General features: G+C 33.3%; 2 protein-coding genes across 2 annotated transcripts in view; both read right to left on the bottom strand.

Annotated features, from left to right (window-relative positions):
* Window positions 1-583: 583 nt before the first annotated feature.
* LOC137646737 (uncharacterized protein PF3D7_1120000-like) lies at window positions 584-4,624 on the bottom strand. Its single transcript, XM_068379844.1, has 2 exons — window positions 4,613-4,624; window positions 584-1,780 (listed from the first exon to the last, which is right to left on the bottom strand). The coding sequence occupies exons 1-2, from the start codon at window positions 4,622-4,624 to the stop codon at window positions 584-586; spliced, it is 1,209 nt and encodes a 402-aa protein (XP_068235945.1).
* Window positions 4,625-6,992: 2,368 nt separating this feature from the next.
* Window positions 6,993-22,519, bottom strand: part of LOC137646952 (glutamate [NMDA] receptor subunit 1-like) — a 21,393-nt gene continuing 5,866 nt past the window's right edge. The window contains exons 7-11 of the mRNA XM_068380023.1: window positions 19,794-20,008; window positions 18,525-18,680; window positions 18,158-18,264; window positions 9,489-9,649; window positions 6,993-8,377 (exon numbers count right to left, since the gene is read on the bottom strand). Of these exons, the coding sequence (XP_068236124.1) occupies window positions 8,295-8,377; window positions 9,489-9,649; window positions 18,158-18,264; window positions 18,525-18,680; window positions 19,794-20,008 (722 nt within the window). The 3' untranslated portion in view covers window positions 6,993-8,294. The remainder of the gene's footprint in view (window positions 8,378-9,488; window positions 9,650-18,157; window positions 18,265-18,524; window positions 18,681-19,793; window positions 20,009-22,519) is intronic.

Below are 22,519 nucleotides of genomic sequence, written 5' to 3'. Positions count from 1 at the left end.
TCATCCCTCTGCAGAGCCGGTCTTCTAGATTATTCCCCCAGAACCACCCAAAGGTTAGTATCCAAAAGAATAGATCTAGATATCCGACCATTTGTACACTTGACAAAGGTCCTGTACACCCCATCAAGGTACATAGCATACTGGAATCTGCCAGATTTCTTCCATCAGCAGCACCAGTCCTCCAGATTATTCCAAGCATCTATCCAAGCGTCCTTCAAGCTGGGTAATCAGGTCGAAGATCTTGAAGTTCTGGTCCTGGAAAACTTGTCTTAGTCTCCTTTTCCTCACAAAATTAACCGAAATTGAACTTAACACAACTTATTTTCCTTTTAAAAAATATTCCTTTTAAATCAAAAGTGGAAAAATATATATACATATATATATATATATTTTTTTTTTTATTTTTTTTTTATTTTTTTTTTTTTTTATTATTATTATTTTTTTTTCTATTTTTTTTCACTGAACTTTTACTCCTATGATGTAGGCTTGTACTTCTACATCAAAGGATATTTCCTCCTCAAAAAAGAAAAGTTCCTTTTTCTCTCCATCTTCCATAGTCCAATCCTTTGATCCTTCCAAATGATTAGTACTTTTTCCAATGATGCATTTTATGTTTTTTTTTATCTTTTTTCATGTTTTTCTTGCTTTTCTTCTTACTTATCTCCCTTCTCCAGGTGCAGCTGTCTTCAACTGGACTCTGTATTGTTGTCTGTGTCCCCTGGTTAACTTCTGATATATCATGGTCCTCTTGGTCCATCAATTCTTCAACATCGATGTCCTTCATCATGAGCCAGGCATTGCTCATCGTATCTTCGTAACCACGATTCATTATTTCTTCAATAGTTGCAAGTTCTTTCGGTGAACAGGTCAGATGCAAATAACTTTCTGCCAACTTTTCAACAATAATGCTGGCTTCCTCGCAGCCTTTGACAGTGCAGTAGTCAAAATTACCATATCTGTTAACCCATGTTTGACAATTACCATTATAGGCGGCCAAGGCCTCCTCTTTGGTTGGATTTTCAGAGCAACCCAGAATCTTGTGAGGTGGATGGTCTTTTTGACAGAGTTCTATCCAATTCATGAGCACTATTTTATCCGTTTCACTCATTGTGTCCGGAAGGGACTCTTCGATTTCAGTTTTGGGAAAAGGTGTGTCTGTTCTTCTATCTTCCTCTTCTTCTTCTCTTGATTCCTCCGATGTTACCTCTTGATCTTCTTCACATTTTATCTCTTTTTCTTCTTCCTCCTCCTCTTTCTTCTCAGGTACTTCTTGAAGTACCTGATTATGCCTCCTCTCATGACTCAGACTACCTTCTTTTGTCATTGCCTCAGAAATATCAAATTCTTTCCCCTCAATGACATTATTTAGAGAAGAGATATCACTATCTGTCTCCTCAATGATATTATTTAGAGAAGAGATCTCACCCCTCAATCCAGCCATTTCTTCCTCGTATTTCGCTCTGGTTTGCCCCAGCAAAATTTCCAGTTCACAATTTTCCAGTCTTTTCCCACCTACGCACATGTATGTTTTAGTTATCATTTCCAGCTCGGCCAGATTGCAATTCAATCCGTCGATCACATTTTTATATTCATTCCAATCTAAAGGTAGAGACTCTTCGTCTTTTGGATTGTCCTCATCTAGTTTCTCTCCTCTTTCTTCTTCCTCCTTCGCCTCTGTATATTCATTTCTTTTTTCTTCCACAGGGAGAACAATTTCATCTTCCACTTCATACTGGACCTCTTCTTCAGCAGGAAGATCGATTTCATCTTCCAGTTCATCCTGGAAAGCTCCTTCAGCTGGAAGAAATTCACTATCTTCCAGCTCTTCCTGGAACACTCCTTCAGCTGGAAGAAATTCACCATCTTCCAGCTCTTCTTGGAACACTCCTTCAGCTGGAAGATTGATTTCCTCTTCCAGTTCATCCTGGAGCACTCTAGCAGGAAGATCAATTTCATCTTCCAGTGCATCATGGAATACTCCTTCAGCAATAAGATCGATTTCATCTTCCAGTTCATCCTGGAAAGTTTCTTCAGCTGGAAGAAATTCACCATCTTCCAGCTCTTCTTGGAACACTCCTTCAGCAGGAAGATCGATTTCATCTTCCAGTTCATCCTGGAAAGTTCCTTCAGCTGGAAGAAATTCACCATCTTCCAGCTCTTCCTGGAACACTCCTTCAGCTGGAAGAAATTCACCCTCTTCTTGGGTAGTTTCTCCGATTTGCTCGAGAAGATTCTGCAAAAGCTCTTCATCTCTCACAGTCTCTCCTCCTTTTTGGTTTATTCCACACAGGTACCTGAAAAAGAAAAATGCTCCGACGGCAGCAGTGCCAAAGGCAGCTGTGCCCAAGAGCAAGGCCATCTTCGGCCAAAAGACATGTTGGTCGACCAAACGGAGAATTTCATCCTTCTCCGCTGCTTCACCACCGACAATGTCCCTCGCCAGGCCCACCAGAGTTCCGTCGCAGGGTGACAGGTTCGGTTCCTCGTACCTGACCAGGTTCGATAAACCGACGTACCCAAGGGCAGAATGCAGACGCCGCCACATCCTGTTTTGGGTCCTGTAATCCTGCAGGTTCTGACGCGCCGCGTCGCACAAGTCCAGCTCTTCCTCCAGAGCTGATTGCCATTGCCATCCTCCGTTAAGGAGAATTCTTACCGCTTTCTTCATTGCCTCCATTTCGAAATTCACACCAAATGCTTTGAAAACTTGAAAAACCATATTTATGATTACCGAAACCTTTCCTGAATTCAGCATTATTTAAAAAAAAAAAAAGCAAGTTGAGGACCGAGAGAGAGAGAGAGAGAGAGAGAGAGAGAGAGAGAGAGAGAGAGAGAGAGAGAGAGAGAGAGAATAAATTCTCTTGTGGCTTCAACTGGAGTCTAAATGTCTTCAGGTATGAAGGAGAGAGAGAGAGAGAGAGAGAGAGAGAGAGAGAGAGAGAGAATCCACAAGATAAAGATATACCGAAAGGAATTAAAAAAACCATAACAAAAGCAAATATTTATTCATAGTTTTCTTTATGTGGGAATCGTAACATTTATCAGCTAAGACGCTTCTGAGGCAAATCTAACCCTCTGAAGACCGTTCTGGAAGCATTCTTATTTCATCTTCGTTCATTCCCGGAATGTAATGTTCGCCTTCCGTATCTCTCTTTCTCTCTCTCTGGTAAGAATCTTCAAAATGTCTTGAAAGGCGGAAAACGAGAAATTTTATGCTGAAGACGATTCTCTTGTTTTTTTTCCAAGGTTTTCTTTCTTTAATTCTTCGTTCGTTTTCACTCCATTTATGGAAATTCTTTCCTATTCTAATGATTGGTGTAAAAGAGAGAGAGAGAGAGAGAGAGAGAGAGAGAGAGAGAGAGAGAGAGAGAGAGAGAGAGAGAGTTTCCCGCTCATGTTTCATTTCCGTTTATTCGCAGAAAGTAATATTCATCTCTCTCTCTCTCTCTCTCTCTCTCTCTTTATATATATATATATATATATATATATATATATATATATGTGTGTGTGTATATATAGACACACACACACACACATATATATATATATATATATATATATATATATATATATATATATATAAATATATATGTATATATATATACACACACACACACATATATATATATATATATATATATGTGTGTATATATATATATATATATATGTGTGTGTATATATATATATATATATATATATATATATATCAGGCATTACTAGTCCACTGCAGAACAAAGGCCTCAGACTTTTTTTTATCCACTCACATCTGTTTATGGTCTTTCTATGCCCGTTTATACCCGCAAATTTTCTTAGTTCGCCAATCCATCGTCTTCTCTTCCTTTCCCTGCTGGTTTTGCAATTACTAGGGACCCATTCGGTTATATTTTATGAGAGAGAGAGAGAGAGAGAGAGAGAGAGAGAGAGAGAGAGAGAGAGAGAGAGAGAGAGAGAGAGAGAGAGTAGTTACTGACTGTATTAACTGAAGGTAAATAATTCCTTAAGACAAATTGAATACTGACATAACATGACTTGTCATTACTTAAATTGATCAGTTGTAGCTGAAGCGATAATAAAGAATGAGGGAATGAGGACACAAGACGAATTTAGATATCCATCACACACACACATAATTATCTTAGAAATATCCAGATAAGAGGGTCTACAGTAGGACGTTTTACGAAACTATGAAGAGGATTTTAATATCTTGTTAAAATGACGGATGTGACTTTTCAGTCAACTTTTTTAATCCACGAAAAGTGAGGTTTACTTACCGAGATAGAGATGTACGTAAAGGCAATCAATTCTTACTACTTTCCTCTCTCTATGACCAATATTTATCATTGTTTCTTATTCCCTTTCTTTCAATCCCTATCTTTTCCTGTATCCCAATTCTTTCGCTTGAGCTGAGTCGTGGAAGTAATGGCTCACATTTTCCCACGGTCTGAGGGGGGGGGGGAGGCCTCCTATCAATCAGCTGGTTTGGGTGGTAATGAAATTACTGCTGTTGCCAAAGAATTGGGATACAAGAAAAGATGAGGAATGAAAGAAGGGGAATAAGAAGAAACAATGATAAATAGAACGAAGGGAGAGGAAATGAGTAAGAATTGATTGCCTTCACGTACATCTCTATCTCGGTAAGTAAACCTCACTTTTCGAAGATTAAAAAGTTGATTGAAAAATGTCCGATAGCCAATTTAAAAAGATATTAAAATGCTCTTTGTGGTTTCGTAATTTACGCCCTAGTGTTGACTCCCTTCTCTGGATATTTCTGTGATAATATGTGTGCATGTGTGTGTCTGTGATGATTATTTAAATTCATCTTGTGTCCTCATTCCCTCATTATTCATTATCGCTTCAGCTACAAGTAATCAATTTAAGTAATGACAAGTCATGTTATGTCAGTATTCAATTTGACTTAAGGGGCTATTTACCTTCAAATGATACAGTCAGCAACTAGACTCTCTCTCTCTCTCTCTCTCTCTCTCTCTCTCTCAGATATAACAGAATGGGTCCCTAAAAATTACAAAAGAAGCAGGGGAAGGAAGAGAAGACGATGGATTGACGAACTAAGGAAATTTGCGGGGATTAACTGACGTAGAAAGACCATAAACAGAAGCAAGTGGATAAAAAAAGTCCGAGGCCTTTGTTCTTCCGTGGACTAGTAACGGCTCATATATATATATATATATATATATATATATATATATATATATATATATATATTTATATATATATATATATATATATATATATATTTATATGTACATATATATATATATATATACATATATATATTTATATATATAATATATATATGTATATATATACATATACATATATATATATATTATATATATATAAATATATATATATATATATATATATATATATTTATATATATACATAATATATATATGTATATATATACATATACATATACATATAAACATACATATATATAAAACAAATGGTAGAACTTCGGCGAGTTATCAAATTAACGGAAAACCTGTATACCCATGAAAGGAAAAAGGGGTAAACAGTAAACAACGCGTGTGAGTGTGTACGATGATTTTGGTTGAAAAACAACAATTTCAAGGCTCATGTACGATAATCCAGTCGAAATAATTTGGCAACCCTGCAGACAAGTCCTTCCACTCCAGTCTGCTTATGGTCTTTGTAAGTCAATCTATACCCGTAAATTTTCTTAGCTCGCCAATCCCTCGTCTTCTCTTCCTTGTGTATATTATATACACACACACACACTCACACACACACACACATATATATATATATATATATATATATATATATATATATATATATACTGTATATATACTGTATATATATATATATATATATATATATATATATATATATATATATATATATACTGTATATACAAACATATATACAGTAAATATAAATGTTCGAAAGCATATATTTCTGTCTCCTGAAAATTCTCGGTTTCATGAGGTAAAGATATGCACAGTATTTTTTCCTTGTCCTTTAGGAATGCCCGCTTAAGGGTAATCATCGGAAATGCAAATGAGTTATTATTTATTTTATTGCCAATTCCATGCGAAAACAGAGGTTGGGTGAAACAATGTAGAACTATTGAGAGTTTAGCTAAGAGTATTTGTGAAATGTGTGAAAATACCAATGAAGCTATCTTTATTAAAACAAAAAAAAAGTGCATCTTGAGTAGGGATTAAAGATTTCTATTATTATCATTGTTGATATCAATTAAACCTCACATTCATATGGAAAAAAAATACAAAAGAAACAATACGAACAACTTAAATATTCAAAGCAATATAAAAACCATATGTAGATAAATGAGTGAGCCTACTTGTACCTTCACTCTATTGTACACCCAGCTAATGAAGTTAGCCAAATGCCAACGCCCGTGAAGAGTGCGCCTAGCGAAGATTTCTCACAAATTCGGTTTCCTAAAGACAGATCAGTTTAAACGATGAATGACGTCAATGGTCCTACAATGATTATAACTCCAACACCGTTATGCATTGGTGTCATAACAGCTAAGTACAACAAAGCACTGGGAAGGATAATGCTTTCAGTGCTATGTTTAAAAGAAGAGAGAGATGGGGAAGAGACAGAACAGAGCCAGTTGCCTAGGTTATAGACAGGGGAACTAAAGGGAATTGTGACACAGGGAAAGGGTACAAAAGAGTGAAGGAACACCGTCTGCTCTCTCTCTCTCTCTCTCTCTCTCTCTCTCTCTCTCTCTCTCTCTCTCTATATATATATATATATATATATATATATATATATATATATATATATATATATATATATATATACAGTATACTGTATATATATATACTGTATATGTATATATATATATATATATATATATATATATATATATATATATATATATATATATATATATATTCCGTGTGTGTGATTTCACTCGAAGACTCGTTTCTTATAATGATTATCAACAATATAGAAATCCAGTCTCTTTTTTTCTGCTTGTTTATTTGTTGATAATTTTCATTCAATGTTTCATGCTGTTTAGAATCGTGCAGCGAAAAATAAAAATATCTCCATTTAAGTTTACAGCCAGATCAGAATTTCGTTTTTCTTTAACAAATTTCAGTAGGTGAATAACAATTATATAAACACCTTTTTCCAACGGGGTGTTGGAAGGGGATGGGGTAGGCCTAGTTATAATAACCAAACTAAAATTTTCCTTTCTCTTTTAGACTTAAGAGGCAGTAAATGAACAGAGCAAGGTTTAGAAGTTTAAGAGAGGGTACTAAATGAGAGATTGAGCGAGATTGTAAAGATTGGGGAGCAGCAGTATGAATTCATGCGGGGGAGAGGGGCTGTGAATGCCATCTTTATAGTACGGCAGTTACAGGAAAAGAGATTAGAGGGAAACCAGAAGCTTTTCTGTGCTTTTATAGATTTAGAGGTGTATAATATAATACCAAGAGAAGTGATGTTCTGGTGCTTAATGGAAGTCCCAGAGAAGTTGGAAAGAGGTGGATTGAGGTTGAGAGCATATGTTGTTAAGACTGAAGCTATGGTGCAGTAAGGAAGGGAGGCACAGGATAGCCATACACGAAAGTAGAGGAGTAGTTATAAAATATGTGGAACAGTTTAAAACTTAGGATACTTGGGATCTACTATAAATCAGTAGGGAGGATGTGAAGCTGAAGTTGAGAATAAGATAAACGCCTTATGGGGAAAGTGGAGGGAGGTAGTAGGAATGGTATGTGATGGGAAAATGCCAATCAAGGTAAAAGTCAAGATCTATAGCACAGTAATAAGATCAGTGTTAATGTAGGTATTGGAAACTTGGGCATTAAGACGAAAAGAGGAAGCAAAGCTTGAGAGAACAGAGATGAGAATGCTGAGGTGGATTATGGGAATATCATTGTTTGAAAGATTGGAAAAGGATAAATTAAGAAGAATGGCAGTTGTAAAGCTTACAGGGATGACAAGTGTGTCATGACTGAGATGGAGTGGGCATGTGTTGATGATGGATGGTGGGGAGGGAGTGAGGAGGGCTTGGGAAGAACATGTTAGAACCTGTTAGGGGGAGAAGAAGAAGAAGGAGACACAGAATTAGATGGCAAGATAAGGTGAAGGAGGATATGGAGAGAAGAGGTTTGGTGGAAGAGGATGCCTATGATAGAAGGCATTGGAGAGGGCGGATCAGAAAACCGATTTCTTAATGTAGGGATAACGGAGGAAAGAAGAAGGCAGGAAATGGACCAATGACGTCACAGAACGTGTCTGATACAGAAATGTCAAGTCACCATTCACTGAGTTGATGACGTCACTTGCCGTTTGCGCACTCCACCGAGGACTTCCACGAAGAATGCAATCAGAGAGATGACGATACCTGAAATTAATAAAAACCTTCACGTTATACTGAAAGGAGTGAAGTAATCTAAACTGTACTTCAGTATTACTGCAACCAACGACTGGAAAAGAAAAGTTAAGCGATTATTATGATTATGAATATCATAATCATCTAAGAAGAATAATAACTTAAAATTCTTAATTCTAGTATGTATCTATCTCTGGGGTGTGTGTATGTATACAGATTCATTAGACAAATAAAAGCAAAACTCATTCATGTACAATTACAATTACTTCCTTATTACTAGGCAAGCACCAACCTTAGTTGGAAAGCAAATTGCTACAAATCTAAGGGCATAACAGGGGAAAATGCTCAGTACAGAAAAAACAGAATAAAGAATATACACAAAATTTAACCATATTAAGACAAATAAAAATTTCCAAAAGATAAATAACATACAAGAAAGGACTCTTTTGTCAACCTACTCAACAGAAAACCATGAGCACAAAGTTTGAACTTCAGAGGCTCCGTTATTTGGTAAAATTCTTGTACTTCACTGGATCCTCTCTGGTTACGGTTCATTTTACCTTTGCTTACATACACACACTGAATAATCTGGCGATTCTGGCCTATCCTTTACATAATCTCCTCTGTCCTCATACACCTGACAACACAGATTACCAAACAATTCTTCTTTGCTCAAGGGGTTACTGCACTGTAATTGTTCAGTGGCCATTTTTCTCTTGGTAAGGGTAGAAGAGACTCTTTAGCTATGGTAAGCAGCTCTTCTAGGAGAAGGACACTCCAAAATCAAACCATTGTTCTCTAGTTTTGGGTAGTTCCATAACCCCAGTACCATGGTCTTCCACTGTCTTGGGTTTGAGTTCTCTTGCTTGAGGGTACACTCGAGCACACTATTCTATCTTCTTTCTCTTCCTCTTGTTTTGTAATTTTTTTTAGTTTATATAGGAGATATTTATATTAATGTTACTCTTCTTATGATATTATATTTTCCTTTCCTCGCTGCAGTATTTTCCCTGATGGAGACCCTGGGCTTATAGCATCCTGCTTTTCCAACTAGGGCTGTAGCTTTGCAAGTAATAATAATGATAATAACAAAAATAATAATAATCGCCCCCAGGGAACTTACCAGCAGTGTAGAAGGACAATATTCCGTAGAAGTCGACAAGACTGAGTGCTCTTAGCTGAACAAGGGGCTCGTTCAAGGAGGAACCCAGACAGAAAGACGCATTTCTCGTGCCCTGGCTGTAGAGCTTCTCCAAAATCCCTGCTTCCTTCAGGCCCCGAATGCTGTTAATAAATGAGTGAATAAATACAAACAAACACATGTATGTATTGATGGAAGTGTTGCTATTAAATAAGTGAATAAATACAAACAAACACATGTATGTATTGATGGAAGTGTTGCTATTAAATAAGTGAATAAATACAAACAAACACATGTATGTATTGATGGAAGTGTTGCTAGTAAATAAGTGAATAAATACATACAAACACATGTATGTATTGATGGAAGTGTTGCTAGTAAAAACGTGAATAAATACACACAAACACATGTATGTATTGATAGAAGTGTTGCTAGTAGACAAGTGAATATATACATACAAACATATGAATGTATAGATGGAAGAGTTGCCAGTAAACAAGTGAATAAATAAATACAAACAAATGTATGTATTGATGGAAGTGTTGCCAGTAAATAAGTGAATAAATACATACAAACAAATGTATGTATTGATGGAAGTGTTGCCAGTAAATAAGTGAATAAATACACACAAACAAATGTATGTAATGATGAAAGTGTTGCCAGTAAATAATTGAATAAATACACAAAAACACATGTATGTATTGATGGAAGTGTTGCTAGTAAATACGTGAATAAATACACACAAACAAATGTATGTTTTGATGGAAGTGTTGCCAGTAAATAAGTGAATAAATACACACAAACAAATGTATGTATTGATGGAAGTGTTGCTAGTAAACAAGTAAATAAATACACACAAACAAATGTATGTATTATGAAACTGTTGCCAGTAAATAAGTGAATAAATACACACAAACAAATGTATGTATTGATGAAAGTGTTGCCAGTAAATAAGTGAATGAATACACAAAAACAAATGTATGTATTGATAGAAGTGTTGCCAGTAAATAAGTTAATAAATACACACAAAAAAAATGTATGTATTATGGAAGTGTTGCCAGTAAATAAGTGAATAAATACACACAAACAAATGTATGTATATAGAAGTGTTGCCAGTAAATAAGTGAATAAATACACACAAACAAATGTATGTAATGATGAAAGTGTTGCCAGTAAATAAGTGAATAAATACACACAAACAAATGTATGTATTGATGAAAGTGTTGCCAGTAAATAAGTGAATAAATACACACAAACAAATGTATGTATTGATGGAAGTGTTGCCAGTAAATAAGTGAATAAATACATACACATGTATGTATTGATGGAAGTGTTGCCAGTAAATACGTGAATAAATACACACAAACACATGTATGTATTGATGGAAGTGTTTTTAGTAAATAAGTGAATAAATAAAAACAAACGCATGTATGTATTGATGGAAGTGTTGCTAGTAAATAAGTGAATAAATACACACAAACAAATGTATGTATTGATGGAAGTGTTGCTAGTAAATACGTGAATAAATACACACAAACACATGTATGTATTGATGGAAGTATTTTTAGTAAATAAGTGAATAAATAAAAACAAACGCAAGTATGTATTGATGAAAGTGTTGCCAGTAAATAAGTGAATAAATACACACAAACAAATGTATGTATTGATGGAAGTGTTACCAGTAAATACATGAATAAATACACACAAACACATGTATGTATTGATGGAAGTGTTGCTATTAAATAAGTGAATAAATACATACAAACACATGTATATATTGAGGGAAGTGTTGTTAGTAAATAAGTGGATAAAAACATACAAACAAATGTATGTATTGATGGAAGTGTTGCTAATATATAAGTGAATAAATACATACAAACAAATGTATGTATTGATGGAAGTGTTGCTAGTAAATAAATGAAAAAATACAAACAAACGCATGTACGTATTGATGGAATTGTTGCCAGTAAATAAGTGAATAAATACACACAAACAAATGTATGTATTGATGGAAGTGTTGTTAGTAAATAAGTGAATAAATACACACAAACAAATGTATGTATTGATGAAAGTGTTGCTAGTAAATAAATTAATAAATAAAAACAAACGCATGTATGTATTAATGGAAGTGTTGCCAGTAAATAAGTGAAAAAATACATACAAACAAATGTATGTATTGATGGAAGTGTTGCTAGTAAATAAATGAAAAAATACAAACAAACGCATGTATGTATTGATGGAAGTGTTGCCAGTAAATAAGTGAATAAATACACACAAACACATGTATGTATTGATGGAAGTGTTGCCAGTAAATAAGTGAATAAATACACACAAACAAATGTATGTATTGATGGAAGTGTTGCCAGTAAATAAGTGAATAAATACACACAAACAAATGTATGTATTGATGGAAGTGTTGCTAGTAAATAAGTGAATAAATACACACAAACACATGTATGTATTGATGGAAGTGTTGCCAGTAAATAAGTGAAAAAATACATACAAGCAAATGTATGTATTGATGGAAATGTTGCCAGTAAGTAGGTGAAAATATACATACAAACAAATGTATGTATTGATGGAAGTGTTGCTAGTAAATAAGTGAATAAATACACACAAACAAATGTATGTATTGATGGAAGTGTTGCCAGTAAATAAGTGAATAAATACACACAAACAAATGTATGTATTGATGGAAGTGTTGCTAGTAAATAAATGAATAAATAAAAACAAACAAATGTATGTATTGATGGAAGTGTTGCCAGTAAATAAGTGAATAAATACATACAAACAAATGTATGTATTGATGGAAGTGTTGCCAGTAAATAAGTGAATAAATACATACAAGCAAATGTATGTATTGATGGAAGTGTTGCTAGTAAATAAATGAATAAATACAAACAAATGCATGTATGTATTGATGGAAGTGTTGCCAGTAAATAAGTGAATAAATACACACAAACAAATGTATGTATTATGGAAGTGTTACCAGTAAATAAGTGAATATATACCCACAAACAAATGTATGTATTGATGGAAGTGTTGCCAGTAAATAAGTGAATAAATACATACACATGTATGTATTGATGGAAGTGTTGCCAGTAAATACGTGAATAAATACACACAAACACATGTATGTATTGATGAAAGTGTTGCCAGTAAATAAGTGAATAAATACACACAAACAAATGTATGTATTGATGGAAGTGTTGCTAGTAAATAAGTGAATAAATACACACAAACAAATGTATGTATTGATGGAAGTGTTGCTAGTAAATATTTGAATAAATACACACAAACACATGTATGTATTGATGGAAGTGTTTTTAGTAAATAAGTGAATAAATAAAAACAAACGCATGTATGTGTTGATGGAAGTGTTGCTAGTAAATAAGTGAATAAATACACACAAACAAATGTATGTATTGATGGAACTGTTGCTAGTAAATAAATGAATAAATACAAACAAACGCATGTATGTATTGATGGAAGTGTTGCTAGTAAATAAGTGAATAAATACACACAAACACATGTATGTATTGATGGAAGTGTTGCTAGTAAATAAGTGAATATATACATACAAACAAATGAATGTATTGATGGAAGTGTTGCCAGTAAATAAGTGAATAAATGCACACAAACAAATGTATGTATTGATGGAAGTGTTGCCAGTAAATAAGTTAATAAATACACAAACAAATGTATGTATTGATGGAAGTGTTGCTAGTAAATAAGTGAATAAATACATACAAACAAATGTATATAGTGAGTGAAGTGTTGTTATTAAATAAGTGAATAAATACACACAAACATATGTATGTATTGATGGAAGTGTTGCTAGTAAATAAGTGAATAAATACATACAAACACATGTATGTATTGATGGAAGTGTTGCTAGTAAATAAGTGAATAAATACATACAAACACATGTATGTATTGATGGAAGTGTTGCCAGTAAATAAGTGAATAAATACACACAAACAAATGTATGTATTGATGGAAGTGTTGCTAGTAAATAAATGAATAAATAAAAACAAACGCATGTATGTATAGATGGAAGTGTTGCCAGTAAATAAGTGATAAAATACATACAAACTAATGTATGTATTGATGGAAGTGTTGCCAGTAAATAAGTGAATAAATACATACAAACAAATGTATCTATTGATGGAAGTATTGCCAGTAAATACGTGAATAAATACACAGAAACACATGTATGTATTGATGAAAGTGTTGCCAGTAAATAAGTGAATAAATACACACAAACAAATGTATGTATTGATGGAAGTGTTGCTAGTAAATAAGTGAATATATACACACAAACACATGTATGTATTGATGGAAGTGTTGCTAGTAAATACGTGAATAAATACACACAAACACATGTATGTATTGATGGAAGTGTTGCTAGTAAATAAGTGAATAAATACACACAAACAAATGTATGTATTGATGAAAGTGTTGCCAGTAAATAAGTGAATAAATATGCACAAACAAATGTATGTATTATGGAAGTGTTGCCAGTAAATAAGTGAATAAATACACACAAACAAATGTATGTATTGATGAAAGTGTTGCCAGTAAATAAGGGAATAAATACACACAAACAAATGTATGAATTGATGGAAGTGTTGCCAGTATATAAGTGAATAAATACACACAAACAAATGTATGTATTGATGAAAGTGTTGCCAGTAAATAAGTGAATAAATACACACAAACAAATGTATGTATTGATGGAAGTGTTGCCAGTAAATAAGTGAATAAATACACACAAACACATATATGTATTGATGGAAGTGTTGCCAGTAAATACGTGAATGAATGCATACAAACACATGTATGTATTGATAGAAGTGTTGTTAGTAAATAAGTGAATAAATACACACAAACAAATGTATGTATTGATGAAAGTGTTGCCAGTAAATAAGGGAATAAATACACACAAACAAATGTATGAATTGATGGAAGTGTTGCCAGTATATAAGTGAATAAATACACACAAACAAATGTATGTATTGATGAAAGTGTTGCCAGTAAATAAGTGAATAAATACACACAAACAAATGTATGTATTGATGGAAGTGTTGCTAGTAAATAAGTGAATAAATACACACAAACACATGTACGTATTGATGGAAGTGTTGCTAGTAAATACGTGAATAAATACACACAAACACATGTATGTATTGATGGAAGTGTTGTTAGTAAATAAGTGAATAAATAAAAACAAACGCATGTATGTATTGATGGAAGTGTTGCTAGTAAATAAGTGAATAAATACACACAAACACATGTATGTATTGATGGAAGTGTTGCTAGTAAATCCGTGAATAGATACACACAAACACATGTATGTATTGATGGAAGTGTTGCTAGTAAATAAATGAATAAATAGAAACAAATGCATGTATGTACTGATAGAAGTGTTGCTAGTAAATAAGTGAATAAATACATACAAACACATGTATATATTGAGGGAAGTGTTGTTAGTAAATAAGTGAATAAATACACACAAACAAATGTATGTATTGATGAAAGTGTTGCCAGTAAATAAGTGAATAAATACACACAAACAAATGTATGTATTGATGGAAGTGTTGCTAGTAAATAAGTGAATAAATACATACAAACACATGTATGTATTGATGGAAGTGTTGCTAGTAAATAAGTGAATAAATACATACAAACAAATGTATGTATTGATGGAAGTGTTGCTAGTAAATAAGTGAATTAATACACACAAACGCATGTATGTATTGATGGAAGTGTTGTTAGTAAATAAATGAATAAATAAAAACAAATGTGTGTATGTATTGATGGATGTGTTGCCAGTAAATAAGTGAATAAATACATACAAACACATGTATGTATTGATGGAAGTGTTGCTAGTAAATAAGTGAATAAATACATACAAACAAATGTATGTATTGATGGAAGTGTTGCTAGTAAATAAGTGAATAAATACACACAAACGCATGTATGTATTGATGGAAGTGTTGTTAGTAAATAAATGAATAAATAAAAACAAATGTGTGTATGTATTGATGGAAGTGTTGCCAGTAAATAAGTGAATAAATACATACAAACAAATGTATGTATTGATGGAAGTGTTGCTAGTAAATAAGTGAATAAATACACACAAACGCATGTATGTATTGATGGAAGTGTTGTTAGTAAATAAATGAATAAATAAAAACAAATGTGTGTATGTATTGATGGAAGTGTTGCCAGTAAATAAGTGAATAAATACATACAAACACATGTATGTATTGATGGAAGTGTTGCTTGTAAATAAGTGAATAAATACATACAAACAGATGTATGTATTGGTGGAAGTGTTGCTAGTAAATAAATGAATAAATAAAAACAAACGCATGTATGTATTGATGGAAGTGTTGCTAGTAAATAAGTGAATAAATACACACAAACACAATGTATGTATTGATGGAAGTGTTGCTAGTAAATAAGTGAATAAATACAAACAAACAAATGTATGTATTGATGGAAGTGTTGCTAGTAAATAAGTGAATAAATACACACAAACACATGTATGTATTGATGGAAGTGTTGCTAGTAAATAAGTGAATAAATACATACAAACAAATGTATGTATTGATGGAAGTGTTGCTAGTAAATAAATGAATAAATAAAAACAAACGCATGTATGTATTGATGGAAGTGTTGCTAGTAAATAAGTGAATAAATACACACAAACATAATGTATGTATTGATGGAAGTGTTGCTAATAAATAAATGAATAAATAAAAACAAACACGTGTATGTATTGATGGAAGTGTTGCCAGTAAATAAGTGAATAAATACATACAAACAAATGTATGTATTGATGGAAGTGTTGCTAGTAAATAAATGAATAAATACAAACAAACGCATGTATGTATTGATGGAAGTGTTGCTAGTAAATAAATGAATAAATTCAAACAAACTAATGTATGTATTGATGGAAGTGTTGCTAGTAAATAAATGAATAAATAAAAACAAACGCATGTATGTATTGATAGAAGTGTTACTAGTAAATAAGTGAATATATACAAACTAACATATGTATTATTATTATTATTATTATTACTATTACCATTATTACTATTATTATCATTATTATCATTACTTGCTAAGCTACAGCCCTATTTGGAAGAGCAAAATGCTATAACCCCATGGGCTCCAAAAGGGAAAATATCCCAGTGAGATAAGGAAAAATAAAATATTTCAAAGAGTAACAACAAAAAAAGAAATATCTCCTAAATAAACAATAAAAACTTTAACAAAACAAGAGGAAGAGAAATAAGATAGAATAGTGTGCCAGAGCATACCATCAAGCAAGAGAAATCTAACCTAAGAAAGTGAAAGACCATGGTACAGAGGCTATGGCACTACCCAAGACTAGAGAACAGTGGTTTGATTTTGGGGAGTCCTTCTCCTAGAAGAGAAGAGTCTCTTCTACCCTTACCAACAATTACAGTGCAGTAGTTAACCCCTTGACAGAAGAATTGTTTCGTAATCTCAGTGTTGTCAGGTGTATGAGGACAGAGGAGAATATGTAAAAAATAGGCCAGACTATTCAGTGTGTGTGTGCGTGTATGTGTAAACAAAAGAAAAAATAATCGTAACCAGAGATAACGATCCAATGTAGTACTCTCTGGCCAGTCAAAAGACCCCATAACTCTCAAGTGGTAGTATCTCAACAGGTGGCTGGTGCCCTGGCCAACCTATTGATGGAAGTGTAGTTAATAAATAAGTACATAGATATGCATTCTCGGAGACGAGTAATTAAGAAAAAAGACTCGTAACTAGTTTTGGAGACTTGGATTTCTCGGTCAGTGAGCAATCTATGAAGGGTCATTTACGTTATATTTAAAATCAATGACTGAAAAAGGTAAAGATAAGCCCATAATTAAATAGATGACATAAACAAGTAAAAAAATGGAAAAATATATAAGTGATATAACAAATAAGCAGTAAATTTTCGAAAAGTAGAAAAGATACAACTTGAAAGTGCATATTATCAAAAAGTTGAATACAGGGAAAATTGTCGAATAATTAAAAGGCAATTATGATATAAGAACACTACACATATATATAAAAATTGTAAGGAACAAAACAAAAGAATATACACTAAGATTTCTAAACGTGACTGCAATGTCCTGATATCCTCAAAAAACGGATAAAGATCTTAAAGACCGAGATGGTTTGGATGAGTAGTAAGAAAAAGAGAAGAGAGAGGTCAATCCGAGCATAGAAGTGGCAGAGTGCCGTCCACTGGGACTGACTGTACACCAAAAAAATCTGGATAAAGAGCAGAGATGTGGATTTTAGACCAGAAGAAAAAAGGCAGATGACGGCAAACGATTGCCAAAGCTCATCAGAATTTAAAAAAAAAAAATGGTAACGATTATGAATAACGAAATAGAGAAATAAACACGAGGAAAAAAAAGAATTAGGCTTCGTACATCGAATCTATAAGAATTGTACATGTATATAAATTCCTAAATAAAGGGAACAAATTACATTCTGAAAAAGATGAAAGGAAACTGTAACTAAAATACTAATCGAATTTAAGGGATAACCAGAGTAAAGCTAAAGATATAGACAACTTTAGATGAAATTAATGGAAAGAAAGAAAGGTCACTTACATTGGATCGACCTTTAACTTGAGAGAGGACCCATAAGGAAAGCCGAGGCTCAGAGACGTCCCTCCAAAAACAGTTTCTCGGGCCACGTACACATCACAGAAACCTCTCTGTCAAAATAAAACAGATGCAACCAATAATAACAAGAAATGCAATGAAATATACGAAAAGAACAAGAGAAAACAGACAAAATACAACAAGAAAAAATCACTAAGGTAAAACCACAATCGCATCAGTATGAACAGGAATTAAAATTTAATGCCAAAGCTTCGTAACTTGCATCAGACCTTATGTACCAGATGCAAAAGGGAATGAACCACAATGCTGCCCGTGGAGTCAACAGAATCAAACGAGCGAAGGTCTAACTCACTGTCGAATATCTTTGGTGCAGGAGGTACACGAGGGCTCTTTTGCCCAGGAACGCCGCCATCTTTCCCTGCGTGAGGTCCGCTGACAGTCGTATAATGTCGTTGTGAAAGACAGCCTGCTGCTTCAACATGTATAACGGGGAGCCTTCAGAGGAGCTCTGTCAGGAGAAGGGAATAGTTTGTAAGTTGGTCTTGTCAAATCATTCAAGAGAGGTGAATAACTTGTAATATTTTTTTATATATATATTTTTTTCAGTCCAAAATAACCAATACATTTTTAATCAGTAAATGTAATATTACGTTTTTTTCATAGTCGATAATTACCAATGTATTCTGTAATTTGTAATACAAAATAAAAAAGCTTTCGAACTAATGAGGCCAATGTGCCCAAAAGCAAGAGCCCGGGTCTTACACAAGGTAAGGCAATCTATACAGACAGAGGCAAATGTGCTACTGTCATGTGAGAGAGAGAGAGAGAGAGAGAGAGAGAGAGAGAGAGAGAGAGAGAGAGAGAGGGAGAGAGAGAGAGTACATAAACAAAGTTTTCTTATCTAATGAAGCTTATTAATATAAATGTAATTTTTCGGTTATAAAAAAAATATCTAAAAGCTTATTCTGTTTAGGTAATGGTGGCTCCATGCCAGAACGGGATCTTGCTCCAGAAATAACCCATGAGGAAGTAGAAGACATGGGACGGTATCTGAAGTAGGCCTTTTAATTGGCTGAAATCAAATCTTTAGATATTAGTTATTGGAACTCCCAACGAGGATCTATTGTTTAATTCAAGTAAATACACCAAAGAAGGAAAGTTGAAAACTAAAAAACTAAAAACTAATAGAATTATCTACAATTTACTAAAAATAAGAATAAAATGATCTGCAATTTACTAAAAATAATAATAAAATTATGTACAATTTACTAATAACCAGTTCCATTTCTTCAGATTTTTTTTTATCTTGATCTACTTGAAAGATTATATATCTACAGAGCTTTCCTATAAGTTAATTAACGTTATGTGAATAGTTCCTCCCTTATGTCAATAGAACTCTTCCTTGTGTCAACAGTCCTCTACTTTATGTCAATAGACCATTCCCCTACGTAAATATACCTCCACCTAAGCCAATAGACATCTCCATTATGTTAACAGACCTCTTCCTCGTGTAAACAGATATCTTAAAAGTTATTCACTGAGTACAGAGGAAAGTAGAGAATTCCACACTCCAAAACAAACTGACTAAACTTCGAGTCCACAACTTCCAAACCCGGCCCACCTCCATAGCCTGGTTGAGCATACTGCCCTTCATAACGAAGGTGGGTATGCGGCTGTTGACGAGTTCCTCGATGTTGTTGAAGGGCAGGCGAAGCCTGGGCATAATCAGCATGGCCTTCAGGTTGCTGCGATAGACGGAGCCTAGGATAAACGCCATCAGGAGCCACAAGCCCGTCACCATCCTGACGGAGTCGCCCTTCGGCCACCAGTATGAGGCTGCAGAGAGATATTCAAAAGTGATTCTCTACGTTATTGTGAAAGGCTTTGTCATAAATATTGAGTCACATTAATAACCATAAAAAAGCTTGTATTAGGATTTATCCCTGTAGATATTATTATCATTATTAATACGATATACATACATACATACATATATATATATATGCATATATATATATATATATATATATATATATATATATATATAAATATATATATATATATAAGTGTCAGGCAAATTTCTGGAAATCAATTGCGCGAAGGTAAATTTCTCGAATTCAATTGACCGAAAAATAATTTCTCGAACTATCATTTTCTCGAATGTCAATTGCTCGAAGACAAACAAGTAAATTTCTCGAACACAATCGAAAGTATCCCATAAGCGCCAAAGACCAATTTATAAAGAGGCTATTAGCATTCCGTGATGTCCTGTATGTACGGACGTACGTATAATGCACGATACACTGCGTACCTATTTGTAATCACACTTTTCCGTCATAAAAGATATTAACTTTATTTTTTGTTTAGATAAAATAATACAGTATGGAAAAACGAAGTAGAAAGAAATTGGTGAGACTAAAACAAGTGAAAATCAGAAAATAAAAAGAGACGAAGAGAGCCTGTCGAAGAATATCTACGAAGTGTAGCATACAACATTTCATTTTGATTGATTAAATTTTGTTACTGTATTTCATTCTAAATGATATTTTTATACATACAATAAAATTATAACCTTTGTTTTTTTTTATTCCTTCATTTACAATAAATTGTTAACATTTGTGTTTGTCAACCCAAAAGGATATATTTTTCCTTGAAATGCATGGACATTTTTCCATTCAATTTTCTCGCCAGAATAGATATCAGTTTTCGAGAAATATGGGATTCGAGAAAATGATAGTTCGAGAAATTATTTTTCGAGCAATTGAGTTCGAGAAATTATTTTTCGAGCAATTGAGTTCAAGAATTTGACTTTCGAGAAATTGCATTCGAGAAATTTACGTAAAATCATATATATATATATATATATATATATATATATATATATATATATATATATATATATATATATATATATATATATATATACATATATATATATATATATATATATATATATATATATATATATATATATATATATCTTGTGTCTTACTTATCAGCAGTTCAATATCCAAGTATGAGTTGTTTTTTTTATTCAACTCAGGGTATGGTTACCTTATTACACAAGGATAGGTTGTTTTTATTAATACTACTTTCTTTATTATTATAATCCTCATTATTAGCATGATAATTATACAGCAGCTTATATTGAAACTATGAGCCCAATTCCTGGAATTTCTTAAATTTGTAAAAAAAATACCATAGGTGAAAAAAAGAAGCAAGGTGTAGGTAAGGAAAATGAAAGCAATTTATTGTTACCAAAAAAAACGGAAGCAAAGTACTGTAGTTATGGATAACGGATGTAAGGTATAGTTAAATAAAACAAGCCCGGTATAATTAAAGAAAATATACAGCTAATTGACAAGAAATAAAAATTAGTGTTGAAGACAAGTATAAAAAATAACCTCATGCTGCCTACAATTGGACATGCCCCACCAGTATCACAGATGATTCGAAAAGTAATCAATATTGAAATGCAAATATCGCACGACCAAGACAATAGGTAGTAGGTTGACCAGGGCACCAGCCACCCGTTGAGATACTACCGCTAGGGTTATAAGGTCCTTTGACTGGCCCGACGGTAATACATTGGATCCTTCTCTCTGGTTACGGTTAATTTTCCCCTTGCCTACATATACACCGAATAGTCTGGAATAATCTTTACATATTCTCCTCTGTCCTCATACACCTGACAACACTCAGATAACCAAAACATTCTTTCTTCAGCCAAGGGGTTTACTACTGCACTGTAATTGTTCAGTGGCCACTTTCCTCTTGGTAAGGATAGAAGAGACTCTAGCTATGGTAAGCAGCTCTTCTAAGACACTCCAAAATCAAACCATTGTCTTCTGGTCTTGGGTAGTGCAACAGCCTCTGTACCATGGTCTTCCAGTGTCTTGGGTTAGAGTTCTCTTGCCTGAGGGTACATTCGGGCATACTATTCTATCTTATTTCTCTTCCTCTTGTTTTATTAAAGTTTTTATAGTTTATATAGGAGATATATATTTTAATGTTACTGTTCTTGAAATATTTCATTTTACCTTGTTTCCTTTTCTCACTAGGCTATTTTCCCTGTTGGAGCCCCGACTAGGGTTGTAGATTATTATTATTATTATTATTATTATTATTAGTAGTAGTAGTAGTAGTAGTAGTAGTAGTAGTTGCTAAGCTACAACCCTAGTTGGAAAAGCAGGATGCTATAAGTCCAGGGGCTCCAACAGGGAAATAGCCCAGTGAGGAAAGGAAAAAAGGAAAAATAAAATATCTTAAGAAGAGTTGCAACAATAAAATAAACATATCTTATATAAAGTATATTAACTTCAACAAAACAAGAGGAAGGGAAATTAG

The sequence above is a fragment of the Palaemon carinicauda genome, chromosome 9, assembly GCF_036898095.1.
Source record: "Palaemon carinicauda isolate YSFRI2023 chromosome 9, ASM3689809v2, whole genome shotgun sequence".
Taxonomy (NCBI): Eukaryota; Metazoa; Arthropoda; class Malacostraca; order Decapoda; family Palaemonidae; genus Palaemon; species Palaemon carinicauda.
The sequence above is the reverse complement of the archived record's forward strand: the minus strand, read 5'-3'. Positions and strand labels throughout refer to the sequence as shown.